At 47.1% G+C, this 19054-nt stretch overlaps 1 protein-coding gene across 2 annotated transcripts in view; it reads right to left on the bottom strand.

The window, feature by feature from the left end:
• Tiam2 (TIAM Rac1 associated GEF 2) overlaps positions 1-19054 on the bottom strand; it is a 211706-nt gene that overhangs the window by 107477 nt on the left and 85175 nt on the right. For both annotated transcript variants that reach the window (XM_015996768.3, XM_015996769.3), the window contains 2 exons: positions 3739-3849; positions 1291-2502 (listed from right to left, as the gene is read on the bottom strand). In XM_015996768.3, coding sequence (XP_015852254.2) covers positions 1291-2487 — 1197 coding nt within the window. In that variant the 5' untranslated portion in view covers positions 2488-2502; positions 3739-3849. The remainder of the gene's footprint in view (positions 1-1290; positions 2503-3738; positions 3850-19054) is intronic.

The raw sequence follows: 19054 nt of genomic DNA, 5'->3' as shown, positions 1-19054 counted from the left end.
AGCCTAAAGCATCTGTCTGGTGATATGGCCTAAGAGGCATTAACTCAAGAGCAAGAAAATTGCTACACTGAGAGATATGAAAGAGGTCCTGAAGACAGCATGGTGGCCACCTGACCTCCATCCCCCCCTGGGAGAAAGGGTGGTGATGGCGGCCACCAATACACAAGAAGGAAGTAACCAATGGTAAACTTTATAAATAGGAAATGTCCTACCAGAGAGGTTATATTGTTACCTGCTCTTAATGGCCCATGTTTGCTCATTTGTTTTATATTCTCATGAATGTGTGCATCTCGCGGGGTTAAGACAACGTAAGACAACGTTCCCCTATAAACTGACTGTCTAATCATATTCCTTTCAACTCTATGACCTCACTAAATAAATAAAACCAAATAGACCAAAGGGTTGGGGATTTAGTTCAGTGGTAAGAGCACTTGCCCAGCATGTATAAGGCAGTGGGTTCCCTCTGCAGCACCATACACAGGCTCATTCTCCATGGTCTATGAACCAACTTAAATATAAAGTAATATCAAGTTGAGAAGGCCTCCCAATCTGAACTTAATGACTGTCTCCTTACCCCTTTTATTCTGACTTCATGATTGAGGTCTAACAAAGACCTCAGATTATCAGGTCACTTGGACGTTCACCCCGCTCTATGCTTTCCAAGAAGAGTTGGACCAGCTTCAGAACCAGGCTTTCAGGCTTGCGGACAAGTGCCAAGGCAATTAAGTACAGGACCTGGGTGCTACGGCTGAATGCTGTTCTGTCTTCTCCCACCTATGCCGAAGTCTTAACCCCCACAGAGACAGTACCGGGGTCGGGGTAAGGGGCTTTAAGTGGGTATTAGGCTTAGATGAGAGCCAGGAGCTAGAGTCCTAAGGGTACTGGTCTCCTTGTCATAAGAGAAAGAGACTAGGGTTCCCCGCTTCCCTGCTGTGTAAGGACGGAACCTTCAGCAGCCAGGAACAAGCCCTACCCAGAATCTCACCACAGTGCCTCATGACTTTCCAACCTCCAGAACCATGAAATACCAATCTATCCTTCAGCCACCCAGTTAGTAGTGGTATTCTGCCCCATACCTTAGCTAAAACATGGAGATACTGGAGTTGGCGGATAAGACTCAAAGTGTATGTCTGAAGCAAATGAGAGAGACAAACCCCCATCAGAAAAGGAGCCATGCTGGGTCCAGTCAAACCCTTCCGTTCACCAGCTCACCCGAGGGTCCAAGTAGCTCCCAATACAGATGGGGAAACTCTAGGACCCTTCACCCCGACCACTCCAGAGCGTTCTTACCTGTAGTTTCCTCTTCTTCCTAGAGAGGCTTCCTGTCCAGTCGCTGATGCGTCGCATTCTGGCTTTGAGGGTATCTTTCTTTGCAGCATCCTCAGTTAAGGCTTTGGACTTTCGACAGGGGAGAGTAAAGGAACTGTAGGGTGTGGGATCCCTGTGATCCACCCTGGAGGGCACATCAATGTCAGACGCAAAGGAGACGCGGTTGCTGAGGCTGACTTGGGAGCCGATGTACTCATCGGAAGAGCGGCAGGTTCCAGACGGAGAGCGGCATCCCAGGTTGGCGTCTTTGTACAGTTCCCGGAGGGAGGAGAGGGAGGAACTTTGGTTGAAAGTTTTTTTGGTGTCACTGGGTGGGAAGCCGGTGGGGAGGCTGGGGTCCGGAGTGCTGGGGGCCAGGAAGGAGCCCTCTACCTCACTCATCTCCCCGGCATTGCCCCACGGGGAGTCATACCAAGATGACTCCGAGCTCAGGGAGCTGCCTTTGCTGGAGCGCAGGCGAGAGTCAGTGGGAGAGGGGCGCTGGCTGGCCGGGGAGTCGGCACCCGAATCCCGCCTAGCTTCTGGCACCAAGCAGGTTTCCGATGCCAACGTAGGGGAGTATCTCAGCAGCTGTACAGGTCCACTGGGGTTCTCCGAGGGCCCTTTGTGGGGGTTGCCACCGTTATGGAACTCAACCCTTAAACACCCGTCCAGCTTCCCCAGTGTCTTGATGAGTACCCTGGGGCTCCTGCGGTCCTCGCCTGGCGGGGTGGAGGCGACGCTCTCGTTTCTCCTGTAGCAGGTGAGAAGGTGCCCATTGCAGTCCCTGGAGGTCACGTGGCTCTCCCCCGACCCGTGGCCAACATAGTGGAAGCCATTCTCGGGTAAGAAAGCACCTTTGTTGCCCTGGAAATCACTTCCTGGGGCATTCGCTCTGTGCTTAGAGTGGGCAGCGCCCTTTGAGACTTTGCACGTGGGTCCACTGAGTCTGGTGGCGTAAGGCTGGTGGCTCTTGAAGTGAGAAAGGCAGCTTCGGGCGAGGGACCTGGACCGGTAGCTTGCTCCGCTGCTTCCGTGAGTCCATCCATGCAAAGACTTCTCATCTTTTGTATGGATGCTGCGTATTTTCAGAGAGCAAGGCTTCTGTTTAGCACCAGTGACAGTATTGCTATGATTCTTGGATCCTTGGAAGGTATACTGACTCTCAGAGTTCCCCATGTTAACCTAAAGAACCTGAGAACAGTTGTATCAGTATGAGCCATGATCTAAATTACACTGCCATAAGACAGTTTTTAAAACATAATAATAAATAATAATCATAATAAACAATAATCATAATAAACAAGGGGAATGGAGGGTGCAGGACATTTCTTTCCATGCCTGACAAGATTCAAAGGTGCAGAGTCGAGCCATTTGATGAACTGGTGCCCTTGATTGTGAAAGGCTACACTGGTCACACAGATTACATGGCATGCTCCTGTGCTAGGGATTTTAAGTGCATCATCATCGGCACGCTGTTAAAACTGAACAGGTATAAAAGTGTTAGCTAAAAGTAGAGAGTCCTTTCAGACCCAGGGTTGGCTAAGGATCCTCGAAGCAAAAATGGAGGAAAAGTCTAGACACATAGACATACAACCAGAGAAATGACATTTTCATTACACAGGAATTATTATTCAGGGCAACACCTCACATAGTCTTGGGGAATGGATCTCAGGATCCCTCCAGATTCCAAAACCCTCACATGCTCACGTCTTTGAGTGCAATCTTTTTACTTATACCATATAGCCCACCCCCGCCATGCGCTTTTTCTCTTAGATTACATGGCCAACACTTGACCATAACGGACATGCTATGGAAATTGGTGTCACTCTGTATTTCCCACTGAATCATTTCAGGAAAACGGTTTGTACATGTTCAGTGATGTTGTCACTAAAAATACATATATTCAGTTGACAGCTAGAATCTACAGGTGCAGAACCCTTGGGCCCAGAGGACCTGTTGAGGTCCCTGTTCCCAAACAACCACAGTCCTAGTAAATTCACTTTAGGATGCAGTGGGGGGAAAAAAACGTTCCAATACTTACAGTTTAGAATGTGGACAAGAGAAAAAGGCATGGTTTCTTCAAATCCCCTTTAAGGTTAGCTCAAGGAGTTGAGCAGGTAAGCAAAATGCAAATTAAAAATTGCTCCAACACTCCTCCTCCATGCCCCTTTAATCTTCTTCAGCAGGGAACTATTGTGAGCCAACATACTTGTACTTCCTGCCAGGCTCCACACATATTTAACAGGTTTTTTTCATTCTTACACATCGAAGCTTGTAGAGCCACAGAGCGGAAACCAAATGGATGGATATCTGGTTGTGGCCGTAATCAAACACTTTAAAAACCCGGTCACTGGAGCGAATAAAACCTTCTTTATTATTCAATGGGTCAAGCGCTTTATGAGGCCCACGCATTTGAGCTGCCCTTACCTGCAGCCTGGCTTCTGCTGGGAGGGAGGTTAACGCTCAGCAGGTTTTACGTGGTCTTGGGAACAATGCAGGCACTTGACCAACATGGGGGTGTGAGTCCATGAAGTGATCCTGAAAAACAAAACACACACACACACACAAAATGTGACAACTCCATCAAGCATTTTACACTCAACTCCCGATAAGGAAAAATAAACAAATAGGTTTGGGGATGTAGCTCAGTTGGTAGTGTCTGCCTATCACCTACAAAGCCCTAGGTTTTCAGCCATGCTGAAAACCAGGCACGACAGCACATGGCTGTAATACCAGTTCTCGGGAGGTAGAGGCAGGAGGACCAGAAGTTCAAGGTCATCATTGGCAATGCACCAAGTCTGGACTACATCAGACCTAGCTCTAAAATGCAGAAATAAATAACCCAATGGCTTAACATAAGCTATCCAGAAATAAAGTATTAGTGTTCAAAAATTACTTGTCAATGGTTCAGTAGGCAAAGGCACCTGCTGCCAGGCCTCATGGCCCGAGTTGGGTCCCTGGACGCTATGTGGTGGAGAGAATTGACTCCCAAAAGTTGTTTGCTGACCTCTCCATGTACAGCACAGCAAGTATGCCCCCATCTCATAAATGAACAAATGAGAACAATTTCATGAACTAAAGCCAAACACTGTCAAGATAATAAACGAGATGTCTGCGAACTTCCTGATTGATCAAGGTTGTGTAGGGCTCTAAAGGGAGCCAGAACTGTCCATTCAGTGTCTGCAGTCAACATCAGCCATCATGGCAGCAGCAGGCATGAGTGTCCAATGAGTCAGGCTCGTCAGTCACCACTCCCAGGCAAACAGCTCTCAGACCGCTGACAAAACCATAGGGATGTAACACACACACACACACACACACACACACACACACACACACACACACACACCTCCCTCCACCCCCTTACGGGACAAGAGCAGTCCATTGTTCTCTATTTGGCCAAGGAGTAAAAGCAAAAGCCACAGGTAAAATCACGGCGAATGGTCCTTGGCTGATGTCGTAAGTTACAGAGGCTGACCTCAGCCGTGAGTTTGACTTCTTCTCAAGCATGTACTGGTGGGGCCAGAGGTCAACCTCAGAAGGACAAGGTAGCTTTCCAAGTGGAGAGGGCTGGGGTGGGAAGCGCCATCCGGTGGCATTCTGCCTGACAGGAAGCCTTTACTTTCTTCCAGATGTAAACAGCAAAGTGACAAAGGGTCAAGAGTGGCCTTTTGAGTTCCTTTTCTGGAGTCTATTTCGTAATTCTATTAAAACATGCCGAACAAGATTGAGCATCTTCCCCATTTGGGGGCCCAGCAGCATTAAGTGTCTTCATATTGTTGGGATGCCATCATCACCATCCATCATGACAGTCCTTTTCTCCCCGCAGGACTGAAACTCGACAGCACACTGAGCAGCGTGCCAGGCCACTGGCTATCACTTCTCTACCTTCTGTCTTCATGAAGGTGAGACCTCAATGCACACCATAAAAGAGGACCACAAAGTATTGGTCCCTCTGTGGCTTGCTTATTCCACATAGGATAACATCTTTGAAGTTGATGCATGAGAGTTACTTGTCAGAATCCCCTTCCTTGTTAAGGCTTACTGATGTTCCCCTATGTGTGCTGAGTATGAACATATGCACTTTTCTGATCTATTCACTTGTTGATAGGCATCTGAGTTACTTCCACCTCTTGGCTGACATGGATAATGATGCTGTGAACATGGGTGAACAAACCCTACCTTTCAGTCCTCCTCAGTATGTGCCCAGAAGTGAACCCACTGGATGAAGCAGTCTGAATCCTTTAAGGACCTGTTTTCCACAGCAGCTGCATCACTTCCCAACCCCACCAACTCTGTATCACAAGGCTCTGATGCCGCCACCCCTGTGGGTAGAGGCCATCTCACTGTGGTTTTCGTTTACATTTCCCTGAGGAGTCCTGAGGCTGAACCTCTCTTCACTCGCTGACCGGCTCTTGTGCATCTTCTTTGGAGGGTTCCATCATGACTCACAAAGTCAAAGGGAGGAGAAGCGAGTGGCACCAGACCCAGGTCCCTCTAGATAAAACCAAAGCCATGTCTCCTGCTTGGTTCTAGCCACACGAACATGTTTTACACTGGGTGTGGGGGGAGGGGGGCAGGGGGAGAGTCATGAGCACAAGCAGGATATAAATGGCTCATTTGAACTAATTAAAACTGAAGCTAATATCTAATTCATGAGGCTGAAATGCAGCCCACTACATGACTGCCCCCTGCCTCACAGTGAGCCATTCCCCTACACATACGAAAGAGGGGCCAGCAATGGGAGGACAGGCCCAATCTGACACAGGAACACAAGCACTGAGCCCCATCTCTGTGAAGTTCACACCCTGAGCTGTTAGTCTATCCCCCTCGGCGTGTTGTGTGTTTAAACTCGGGGAGGTAAAAATGGCTGCAGAAGCTCCCAGCTATGGCCTCTCGGACCTTCACAGTCAATGAGGGAAGCGAGCCTCTACGTTCAGTTTGATAATTCTGTCATCTGTGGTGATGGGAAGAAGAGCTCTGGGCCTCTCTTCCTTGGCCCTTCTGATCCACCAGCACCCCACAAAGACCTGCCAATGTGAGGCCAACTGTTAGACACTCCTGGGTGACAGAGGTCGGGGCTCGGAGCTGCAGAAGAGTGCTATGAAGTAGAGTCTGTGCCCCAGCAGCAGGCTGAGACTGGAAGGCATCTCACTGCGCAGGACAGGGCAAAGGGTGACGTAGTTCAGCCGGTGTTTATCTCATGTGCACAGGGCCCTGGGTTCATTACCCTAGGACCCCATAAACCAGCTGTGGTGGTGCCCAGCTGTAATCCCAGCACTCAGGAGGTGGGGGTGGGAATTGTCACAAGTCCAAGGCCATTCTCACCTACATAGCAAGTTGGAAGCCAGCCTAGGCTACATGGCATCCTGTCTCGAAAAGGGTCAAGAAGGTCAACATAACAAAATTTGCCATGACATCGCCTATAGAGAAATCAATTGAGGTATTTCAGATAAGAATGTTAAAATGACAGTGAACCGAGGGAAACATCAAATTAATTTAAACCTTTTATTGGTAGCACTGTGACTGTAGGAAAATCTCTTAAGGGAGGTGAAACCACTGATTACAGCCAGCACGCAAGTCCTAACTTTCTTGTCCTATTGTCAGTAAGAATTCCATTTTTGAGCAATGCTCTTTGTCTTATATGCTTGTAACCCTGCCCAAAGCACCTTAGATATCACCTTATGATCTTATTTTCTAAAAAAAAATAAGGTTCATTGGGCTGGAAAGATGACTCAGTGGTTAAGGGTACTTTTCCAAAGGCCTGGTGTGTGCCCAGCACCCATATTAAAGCTCACACAACTGTCTGTAACTCCAGATCCAGGGGATCCAATACCTCTGCCCTCTGCAAGCGCCTGTACACACATGCATATACCCACAGGCACACATGTACATAATTTTTAAAAAAAATATTTTTAAAAAGGATTGTTTAAGATCTCTCTGAACGATATTCTCTTGAGAAGTCCACATATATCCACAGTTAAGTGTGTACTTTTTTCCCCAAAACAGCTCTCAAATGTGCCCTTAACACAAACACTTAAAATCTATATTAGAGCTCTTTTCTTTTTAAAAACGATTTTTATTATTGTGTGCCTATGGGGAGGGTATGCATGCCATGGCACACACGTGTTAAGTCAGAGAGCAAGGTATGTTCTCCTTTTTTCATCTTCACATGGATGCCAGGGATCAACCTTGGGTGGCCAGTGCCTTTACCCCCACTAAGCCATCTCGCCAGGTTCTTCCTCCATGAACTATGACTTGACTCATACTGACTCATCCTGAAATCCTTTTCCACCACACAGGCAAGAATCCCACCTACACTTGAGTCAAGTCTCTGTGATAATAGGCTGGACTCCCACCACCTCTTCTGCAGCCCAAGGCATTACTACTTACTATTACTACTTACTATTACTATTACTACTTACTATTACTATTACTACTTACTATTACTACTTACTGTTAATTACTATTTACTATTACTACTATTTCAATGATATGAGACACCTCATGGATCTCAGACTGACCTTGAATACTGTAAGGATGACTTTAAACCCCTGGGCCTCCTGCCTCCATCTCCCAAAGGCTGGGACTACAGGGGTGTCCCATCAGGCCCAGCTCACACAGCGCTGAGATCAAGCCCAGGGCTTTGTGCAGACTAGCCAAGCACTCTCCCAACTTAGCTGCATGCACAGCCCCTTAGCTTTATTCTTTTGATAATTTAGGAAACACACCAGAAGACCCTAGGCTTCACTCAAACCTTGTCTGGCTAGCAGCCTGAGTCATAGACACACAGGAAGCACTCTGGGAACACCTGTGGGATCGATGAAGCCAACTCCTAGCTTAGATGGCTGAGTTGGACACAGACCAAAAGCGAGGTCTCTCCCCATTGGCTGTGTCTGACAGGCAGACCCACAGACTCTCAGACCATGCGGATGAGTTTCCTTTACTAAGACAGGAGAAAGCCGAAAGGAAGGGCGAGGGAGGCCAGCGGTAGTATGCACGTTCACAGAGGCAAATGCTGACCAGCTGTTCCATACACCTGGCCAACTCCACCCAGTGGAAAAAGAAACAGCCTTAAAAACGGCGTCACAACAAGAGCATATCCGACATCGATGAGAAGTTCACTGACAGCCGGGGTAAACCCTGAGAGACACTATGTAACTACTGTCCCTGGTTTGCCGGGGTAAACCCCAAGAGATACTATGTAACTACTGTCCCTGGTGACTTTGACAAAGATATTTACTTGTTAGGCTTCACCTATGATTTTTGTCCAAAAACAAGAGAACAAATAAGTCAAAGTTTTAGCAATCTCTGTCCCCCAACTCCTTTACAAAGGTAGTTTCACAGTGTTCCAGTTTTTAAAACTCTTGCAATAGGAAAGAGACTGAAACTAAAATAATAAAATAATAAGAAAAAAAATTCCCGTAAACTTAAAAAAATATAGTTACAAGGCTTGGCACTTGAAAACAGCAAAAACCTAAGCTAGAATACACCAGATTGCAATAGTGCACATGAAGGTGTATTGGCTACAATAATACATATTAGGTACTGATACACAGTGAGGCCTACAGTTCACAGGGATGGGATGTAAATAAGGGCCCTGTGGAAGGCACAGGGCATTAAAACAGTGCACAGAGCAGAGCAGGGAGCCCATGCATAAAGGTCCACATCATTATCTTCATTTATTAGGAAATAATAATATTCAGATTTTCACACTAGTCACAATCCCAAGAACCTTAAAAAGAAGCCCTTCATTTTCTCTAGTCCCTATTCATATGACTGCGTCAGGTGGCATCTTAAGCTAAAAGCACAGACAAGAATGGAAAAGTGGGGCTGGAGAGATGGCTCAGAGGTTAAGAGCACCGACTGCTCTCCCAGAGGTCCTGAGTTCAATTCCCATCAACCACATGGTGGCTCACAACCATTTGTAATGAGATCTGACACCTCTTCTGTATACATAATAAATAAATAAAAAAAAAAAAGAATGGAAAAGTGGCTGTCTGGTTTTTAAATTATGGTCAGTCACCATATCAAGAATACTGGCAGACGTGCATGACTTTACAGACAGGCCATCAATTGCAAACATCACTATGAGCTACTGGAAACCAGAGAGAAACGCCTTTCGTGAGGAAGTTCAAGACTTACCTCATTGTCTTTTGCCTCCAGAGTGAGGTACACTGATGGCGGACGTCTCTACTCCCAGAGGAGCGCAGGGCTTACAGCAGGAGAGAAGGCAAAGAAACAAACACAGCGAGGACGATTGCATCCCAGATGGAGAACAGGAAGAAGTCAGCAGGTAGGTAGAGGGTCTGTGGGGCAGAGGGGCTTTAAGGAGGGCTGGGGCTGAATGATGGGGTGAACGGAGCTAGGGTCAGGGCCACTGCACAAAGGCAGATTGGTGGCTGAGCAAGACAGTAAAATCCAAGTTCTGCCACAAGGAGACACCAACAGGCTCCACATAGTTCCTGAGGGATTAGGGGGTTGAACTCAAAGGCTCCTCACAGCCCATGGCAAATCCCTCAGCCGGAGCCCAGAGCCAGATAAGATAGGGGCTCACTGTCACTAGCCACCGCGAGGTCTACTGACATCTTTTTATGTGGGTCAGGCAGAGATGTTTCAGCCACTTGGGAGACAAGGCTCAGAATTTGGTCTGGTTTGTGTCAGAGAAGTTAGGTGAAGGCTGACTTATGCCTGGTACGGTGTGTAAGATGTTGGGGGGAAGTACTAATTCTCTCTGGATTTCATTTCCCGCATTTTATCTTTACTTTTAAAGATAAAAATATCTGGCACACCCACCTCATAGACTGAGAGTCATGTATGGAAATTCATGTGAAACCACCTAAAAAATGATTACCATCAGCTGTAAACTACTGATTTTGTATAGTGTGATATCAAGTCTTTCGTCATCTCTCACTTCAGATCTGTCACTAATTATGAATCATTAAACCTTATCTATATTTATATACAAATTTAAAATGATCTAAGTTGTACTATTAGTGTGGCTGATTTTTATCAATTCTCCCCCCCCAAATAATCACAGCATATAAAACAACATAATTTACAAGAGGTGTCAAATGCCCAAAACAATGATCCAAGCCACATACTTGAATAATTAGATCCTTGTGATTGAAAAGATGACCAAATAATCCCAATACCTCTCTGAGAAACTATTAATGCCTTAAAGCACTCACTGCAAACCAGGGTGACTACTCTCCAGGCAGCATTTAGCATGATTAAGATACTGTTGGGAGGCGATAGCCCCCAAGGACACACCCGTAAGAGACTGAGATCATGTTAGTGGCATGCAGTAGCGGGGCCAGAGATGTCACTCAACATGAGACAGTGCACCAGCTCCCCAGAATAAGGGTCTGGTCCAGTGTGTCCACAGTGCTGAGGCTGAGAAAACCATTCTTAATGTTTTATTATTCCATGTGTGACCTCAAATCCACATGAAAGGGACACACACATACGTGTACAACAACAGCATTCAGTTGTATAAAGGACTCAAACTTAAACTCAGTCAATACTGTCCAAGCCTCCTCCTGTCATCTTCTGTCAAGGAAGCACAGAGTGCAGGAATCAAATATCAGGACTTGAGGGACTGGACTTCTAAGACTTCTTAAACTCATGGGGGGCGGGCAAGGTAGGCAGGCAAAAGAGCATGTGGTCTCCGCAGGAATTTGTAATCGTTACAAATAGAGTGGGCAAGAAACAAGCTGTTGTTAAAGGCTTCTAAGCTGAGAAGCACTGAGTACCACCAGCTCTCTTCCAGCAATGGGCAGTAGGGGCCCATTAACAGATGAAAGGATCAGCCACTGGGCAGCACTGAATGCCGCAGGAGTCTGAGCTCAGTGGACAAGCATGGCTGACATTCAACAGGGGGAACGTCATAAATTCCACAGGCACAATGACCCAGCTCCCGGGCACAGCTCATCACCTTAGTTAAGTCCATTCATCCTTGTGGGGGTGGTCACAGAACTCACACCTGCTTTGTAAGAAACCCTAACATCTGCAGCATTTCCACACAGACTTGCTGTTCCAGCTAGGGTCTCAGCCCATTGGTGGGTCATGAAGTTCCCATAATGAATCAATCCAGCAAAGAGTAGAGAGAAAATAAGATTTTTTTAAAAAATTGGCAGAGTGTGTCCCAGTAAAGATAAAACTGCTGTCTGCAACAATGTGTTTGGGTACTGGTTTATATACTGAGTTCTGCAACAATGTGTCTGGGTACTGGTTTATATACCTGGTTCTGCAACCGTGTGTCTGGGTACTTGTTTATATACTGGGTTCTGCAACAATGTGTCTAGGTACTGATTTATATACTGAGTTCTGCAACAATGTGTCTAGGTACTTGTTTATATACCTGGTTCTGCAACAATGTGCCTGGGTACTGGTTTATATACTGGGTTGTGAAGTAACCCAGTAGGTAAGTCTTCTTGACTACTAGTTCCAAAAAGCTTTTTAAAACTATGTCATAGACACTTTTAGTCCCAGAACTCAGGAAGCAGAGGCAGGAGGATCTCTGTGAGTTCAAGTCAGGCCTGGTCTACATAGTGAATTCCAGTACAGCCAGGGCTACACAGAGAAAACATGTCTCAAAAGAAAAAAAGAAAGAGAAAGGAAGGAAGGAAGGGAGGGAGGGAGGGAGGGAGGGAGGAAGGAAAAAAGAAAAGAAAACTGTATCATAAAACCTTAAATAGCATTTTCCTCATCATGGTACATCTATTTGTTGTAATAAAGTATCTAAATAATTATCAAAAACAAAGAGAGGAAATATTTTACTCATGATTTCAAAGCGTCTGTGTCACTTGGATACCTGTGTCTGGGCCTGCAGCAAGAGAGTGCATCGTGGTGGGAGGAGCTTGTAGTAAAGGCTTTTCACCATATGGTGGGCAGGAAGTAGAGCACTGGCAGGAAGGGACCTTGGCCAGACATTGGTCACACAAGAATGTACCCCAAGTGACCAGGCGGCTCAGCATCTCCATAATTTGTCCCTGAAAAGCCCGCAGATACAATGTCCCACAGGTGTGTGCTACTACACCCCTAGCTGCTCCTTAACCAAATTGACAGTCGAGATTAACCACCACACAGTCCTGTTAGGAAGATTTACGGTCAACCCAAGTAAACAGTCTCCAGAAACTCGGGAAAGCATCATCCAAGACAAATATCTGGGCTGTAACTAGGAGCCAGACAAGAAAGGGACCATCCATCGCTGAGGGCTCTTCAAGGTAAGTCTACGGTCCTCATTTCTTTGTGTTTCTCTCCTCTGTGTTCAGAGAAACTGCAAATGGAGATTCAAATTCTTAAGAGTTAGGGCAAGCCTAGTAAGGACGTTAACCGCAACTCAAAAGGATGAGTGGAATCCATCCCTGACTGAAGCATCAGCCGAGGAAGAGAAGGACTCCAGCTTGTTCGGGACAAGGTGGGAAGGGGACAGTGCCCGTGTGTCAATGGCTAAAGTTGGGAAGGAAGGAGAAAGAGGCAGCTGGGGAAGCCTTAGCCGTCAAGTGCTCACCACCCCAAGCTCAGACACACCTGAGTGATCCATTTAGAGACGTTTAGGGCCCCCCTACCGGGTGGCACTCACAGAAGAAAATGCACTCCTGGTCTTGACAGAAATAACCGAACTGAAATAAATTGCTCTACTCAGCAAGTCGGGAGGAATGGTTTGGAGACTTCCCAGGATTCCTACAAAGCGCTTCAAGGAAAACCAAAGGAGTGCCATGGGACCCCTTCTTCTCCAGAGCGACTGTCAGCCTGTGTGGGCTGTGAGGTAGAGGACAAACACGAGCCACCCCGAGAAGCAACAGAGGACACACAGCTCCCGCAGCAGCGCACAGACCACATTCCACAAATATGGCTGGTATGTTTGTGGAATGCCGAGTAAATCGAGTGGCCGGCTAACAGGTCAACCATTTCAGGAACTGAAAACATTTCAGGGATTAAACAACAGAAATCCTTTCAAGCAAAATTACAGAATCGAATGAAATAGCCCTGATAATGAGAAAATGTCTTCCTTTAAGAATTATCAAAATATGCTCTGTTTTCCAGCCAGGCACTTTCAAATGTTGCTGTGGTGGTGGTAGTGGTGTGTGTGTGTGTGTGTGTGTGTGTGTGTGTGTGTGTGTGTGTGTGTGTGTGTGTGTGTGTGTGTGTGTCTGTACGCAAGTGTATTTGTCTGTGTAAGTGAGCATGCATTATGTCTTGTTTGTGTGTAGAGACCAAAGGACGCAAACTGCTGTACTTCAGACAGCATCTGCCTCCTTTTCATCGAGATGGGGCCTCTCTTCCCTTGGCCTGGAACAAGCAGAGTAGGCCACGCTGATTAGGCAAGGAGTCCCAGGGACCCAGCACTGAGATTACCCACACACACCCCACTGCACTGACTTTTTTATTGGAGCTTTTGCTTTTGAACATGGATTCTTGGGATTGAGCACAGGTCCTCAGGCTTGTGAGGCAAGTACTCTGCCAACTGACCTACCTCCCAGGCCCTCGGGGCTTGGTATTTGCTTGTTTTTAATATATTGATGTTCTTTCTATCCTACTTTGCCTTTCCTCTCATATCTCCATCAGCATCATCCAAATCTTCCCCTACATTCCAGTCCCCCAAGACCTTGTGCCGTCCAGGGGCGGACACCACAACCAAAAATTCTAAAGAGTTAACATGGGTTTCGGGTGGCTCTCTCCTGTAACTTATGACCGACTGCCAGAGTCAAAACTGTCAGCCTGACTTTGAAACAACCTCTCTTCCTTAACTCTGCTTGAGCCATTCCGCAAAAGCAAGTTTGGTTTCTGCAAGCAGTACCCAAGCTTCCCACTCAACACCGGCAGCCCAGGGACTGGAGCTGGGGCGGGGGGGGGGGGGGGGGGGCGGCTGCACCCACTGGCTTCCTTGTCTTGGACAGCAGAGACCCACACATCAGACACGTGCCTCAGGAAATTGAAAGCAGACATTGAACCCCTGAGCCTCAGTCACATTTTACAACCAAAATATGTTCCAGTGATTCTACCAAGTTGTTCTTGGCAAAATCTTTCTTCATTATACACTGTTCCATTTAAACTTGAAAAATGAACGGGCATAAACCACATGGTTTCCCCCTTCGTGTAAATAGGTGTGTCTCCTGCCCTCATAAATGTGTGACTATTTTGCTTTAACTGGAGGTATGGCCCAGCTTCAGAGTTCCCTTTCCCAGGTTTCCATCTAAAGGCCACTGTCTAAGTTACCCTTAAAAGAAAATAAGGTGTTGCTGAAGCTTCTCTTAACTCGTGTGATTATACAGAAATCTGCTACGACTTTACCCAACAATTTATTAAAACTTTAGGAGGGAAGTTCTAAGTTTGCTGATATAGCTAGGCACCATAATACACATCTGTAATTCCAGCACTCGGGAGGCAGAAGTAAGAAGGTCAGGAGTTCAATGCTATCCTCAGCTTGTTAGCAAGTCCAAGGGCAGTATGGAATTCTCGAGGCCTTGACGCAAAAAAAGTACAAAAGAGTATTTAACTTAAATGTTTTAAATTGCACAGGACCTGAATTTTTTGAGACTCTCAGTCTGTGGATGCATGGAGAGGCAGGAAGAATTTAGCATGTTCTGAATGCTGCTTTGTGCCAAAGATCCATTGGAAATAAGAGCCCTAATTAATAACTTGCACAATTGCCCCTGCTTTATAGGACTTTAAGTCTCTGAGGGCTGAATGGCTTGTTCAAGATCACAGAGAGATAAAAAAAAAAAATAGGAATCAAACCAGGATTGTTTTTTAAGATTTATTTATTATGTATACAGTATTTTTGCCTACACACCAGAAGAGGGCACCAGATCTCATAGATGGTTGTGAGCCACCATGTTGTTGCTGGAAATTGAACTCAGGACTTCTGGAAGAGCAGCCAGCCAGTGCTCATCCTCTGAGCCATCCCTCCAGCCCCAAACCAGGATCTTTCTAATCATTTTTAATACTAACTGCCAAACCAACAAGATCTAGAGTCACCTAGGAGACCAGCCTCCAGGCACGCCATTGAGAGGTTGTCTAGATTAGATTAACTGGAGTGGGAAGACTCACTTTCACTGTGGGTAGCAATAGTCCACATGGTGGGACCATGGCCTGAATATAAAGGTGGCCAGCTGAGCACCAGAATTCATCACTCTCGGCTTCCTGAAGGCAACACCAATGACCAGCTGCCTCACATTCTTCCTGCCTTGACTGTCCTACCATGATGAACCACATCTGGAACGGGAGCCAGACAAATCCTTTCTTTCTTCTGGTGTATTTCTGCCACAGCAACAAAACAACCTGTTACTATAGCACCGTAACAAAATTATTCAAAATGCCCCTGCATATTTTTTTTTTAATGTGAAATTACTCCCTGTCTTCTTAAAAAGCACATTTAACTTCCAGGTTCCCCTTTCAGAGTGGTTGTGAAGCTCTGCCCCTCCCCTGAAGGAAACATTAGTAAACCTCAGGACCGTGGCAGTGAAACCAAAGGTGCCCCAGAGACAGGAGGAAGGGAGGAAAGAGCATCCATCCCAGGTGACAGAAAGGGCAAAGCCCGGAGGAGAGGAGTGGGGCCAGTGGGCCTGGAGCAGGGGAGGTGAAGAGGAGCAGAGCAGAGGCAATGAGGCATGAGAAGCTGATGAGCCCGAGATGATGATGAACACTGCTGAGGGAAACATCCAAAGGCCTGGGGCTACTCACACTGACACTGAGCTACCGTCAGCAGCATGGGTGCATATGTGCACCTGGCCTGCCTAGGTAAGTGGAAGCAGACACACGCTAAGCCAGTGTCAGGATTCAGACGAGAGCGGTTAGGACGCAGCTGATGGGCGCTGAGGAGTGGGCAGACATTGGATACGGTGAGAGAAGACAGGACCCTCCGTGGAGAGAAGTGTCCAGCGGGGAGGCTAGGACACTAGACTCCTAGCATCTAGGACTCCGGTCTAAGTCACTGAAGGGAAAAGGCAGGCAGAAGAGAGTAGATTAGAGAAATATGGTATGGTTTGGGTCCCAAATATCCACAAAGGGCTGAGGATGGTAGTACACATCTGTAATCCCGGCACTGGTGAGGCTGAGGCAGGAGAATCGAGAGCTAATGGTCAACCTACAATACAGAGTAAAACCCTATCTAAAATTAAAAATCCCCTAAAGCCCCGTAGATTAAAGCCTCAGTTGCTAGCCCACATGGCTCATCTGAAAGATGAAAACTATGAAGAGGCATGCGTGGCCTTAGTGGGACAGGGTACCCTTAAAGGAGCTTCCTGGGACACTGAGACCCTTCTCTCTCTTCTTCCCTCTGCTCCATCATGCTCTCTGCCATGATGGACCACCTCATCACAGGTCTCCAAACAACAGCCAGTCAACCACAGACTGAAGCTGCTGATGTTGTGAGCCCCCAAACACCTGTCCTCCTCGACGGTCCATTTTCTCCGTACTTGGTCACAGCAGAGGGAAGCTGACCACTAGGAAAGATCAGGGATTCCATGCTGGACATGCTAGGCTTGAGTGTGTCCACTAGACATGAATGTGACAACGCTGAGCGGGGTAGTTGGATATGTGAGGCTGTGGGTAAGCCAGGTCAACTGGATGAGCTCTGTCTATGCGAGCAAAGGGAAGCCAAGGGACTCGAAACACTAAGAGGTCAAGGAGACAAGGAGAAGCCCACACAGGTAACAGAGCAGTGAGCTGAATTGGGAGGAAATGAAGAAAAGCGTTCTGTGTCCGGAAAGAGGCAGGACTCAACGGGGGCTGAAATGAGACCAGTAAGCACGGGGGGAGATGAAAGAGGGCACAGGGTGGAGAATCAAACACAATGTTTAACGTACACATGCTACAATGAAGCTCATTCATCTGCATGCCAACTAAAGGAGTCAGAAAACTAAGTAAATAAAGGCCAGGGAGATTGCTCAGTGGTTAGAGCAACACTGGGTGGGCCTGGTGACTGGCCTGTAATTCCAGTCTCAGAAAGTCGGGGCAGAATCCCCAAAGCAAAGTGACTGGACATTGTAGCCCCATCAGTGAGCTCTGGGTTTGACTGAGTAGACCTCGCCTCAAGGAACAAGATGGAAAAGTGGCTGAGGAGGAATCCGGACATCCACTTCATCCACATCCCTTGCTGGAGTGTAAGCGATAACTTGTTCCTGTGTGAACTGTTTTTCTCCCAGTGCCTTGCCTTGCGACACCTAAGTCCATGACTGTGGTTTTTGTCCCCGCCATGGTGCCTACTGCCAGGGAAAGAACTAACAAAACCAAAACAGGCCACCAGAACGAGACCACAGAGCAGAGGCAGAGACTGGAGTCATGTCGCTACAAACCAAGGGTTAGCGGCCTCTACCAGAAGCGGAGGTAGTCAGGGGAGGCTTCTCCTCAGAGTCTCAGAAGGAGTACGGCCTTGCTGCACTGTGGTTTCGGACGTCCAGCCTCCAGGGTCTCTGAGTGCTCAGAAGGCCTGAAGCCTTCAACTCGCCCTGGAGAAACCCAACTGCTACTCCAACGTTGACTGCCACTCAAGCATGACAGGAAACGTTCTTGCCCGCGGAGGCTGTCCCCTCCAAAAGTCAGGTTGAAATTTCCTTTGCCAATGTCCAGTACTTCGGCAAGTGGGGCCTAGAAATTACGGAATTCAGTCGCAGGCCCTTCTCCCTGGAGTGTTCTAATTCTTCCAGGTATGAAGAGCATCTCACCACAGCAAAACTGAGCTTGTTACTGTGAGGAAATCTTGCCATGGAGTGAATCTGCCAACCTCTTGTCTCTTTGTGTCCCGCTCCTGGATTTCTTGCACTTAAAAACCTTGAACAAAAAATAACTGTATTCTTTTTTTTTTCCCCCTTTGGTTTTCTTTTGTTTTTCTGTGTAGCCCTGACTGTCCTCAAACTCAGAGATCCACCTGCCTCTGCCTCCCAAGCACTGGGACTAAAGGTGTGCGCCACCATCACCCTGCAGATCTGTATCCTTTATAGAACAAGGGGGGATAAATGTAATAATAACTCAAAGAAAAATCCCACCTCCTAACCAAAGGCTGGCATGGAAATCGACTGGCACAAGAATGTCTACCTCAGCTGCCTCCTCAAATAGGTGAGGGTAACTTGTGTGAGCTGGAAGTTCTCCGTAGCAACAGCACAAAGATGAAGGCCATGGTTTGAGCGGAGTTTTGAACTGTGTTAGACAAGAGAAAGGGAAAAATCCTTCCTCTACACAGATGGGTAACTCTGCGTCAGCTGATGAGATTTCTAAAGAGATGGAAAAGAAGGAGCAGGAGGAGGCGAGGAGGAGGGTGGGGAAGAGATGTGCAGATGTATGTGCAATGTGTACCTGTACATACACACATGTGTACATATGCATGGGTCTTGATTCACTTACTATAGCTGCACCGACACAGATGTACCGAAGTGTTCCCAGTTTCAAAATAGTGCAAGAACAGAATTAGCAGGCCACCCTGACTCCCACCCCAGCTGGGCTACATGGCACCCTAACTTCTTCCATCTCTCAGGGCAAACAACCGTCTCTGACATTTTGTACCTACCAGTTCAGTTCGGTGGGTTTCCAGTTGTCCAATTTATAAAACTATCGAAGTTTCATTTTCAGCTCTATGACTACAAAGGGCTGGGAAAGCCAGGCTCCGCTTAACACCTAGTCTACAATTTAACCCCAGCACCCAGAAGGCAGAGGCAGAGTTCAAGGCCCATGTGGTCTACACAGCAAGTTCCAGGATAGCCAGGGCTACATAGAGAAATCGTGTCTCAAAAAAAAAACA

This window comes from Peromyscus maniculatus, chromosome 16, assembly GCF_049852395.1.
Source record: "Peromyscus maniculatus bairdii isolate BWxNUB_F1_BW_parent chromosome 16, HU_Pman_BW_mat_3.1, whole genome shotgun sequence".
NCBI classification, from domain to species: domain Eukaryota; kingdom Metazoa; phylum Chordata; class Mammalia; order Rodentia; family Cricetidae; genus Peromyscus; species Peromyscus maniculatus.
The sequence above is the reverse complement of the archived record's forward strand: the minus strand, read 5'-3'. Positions and strand labels throughout refer to the sequence as shown.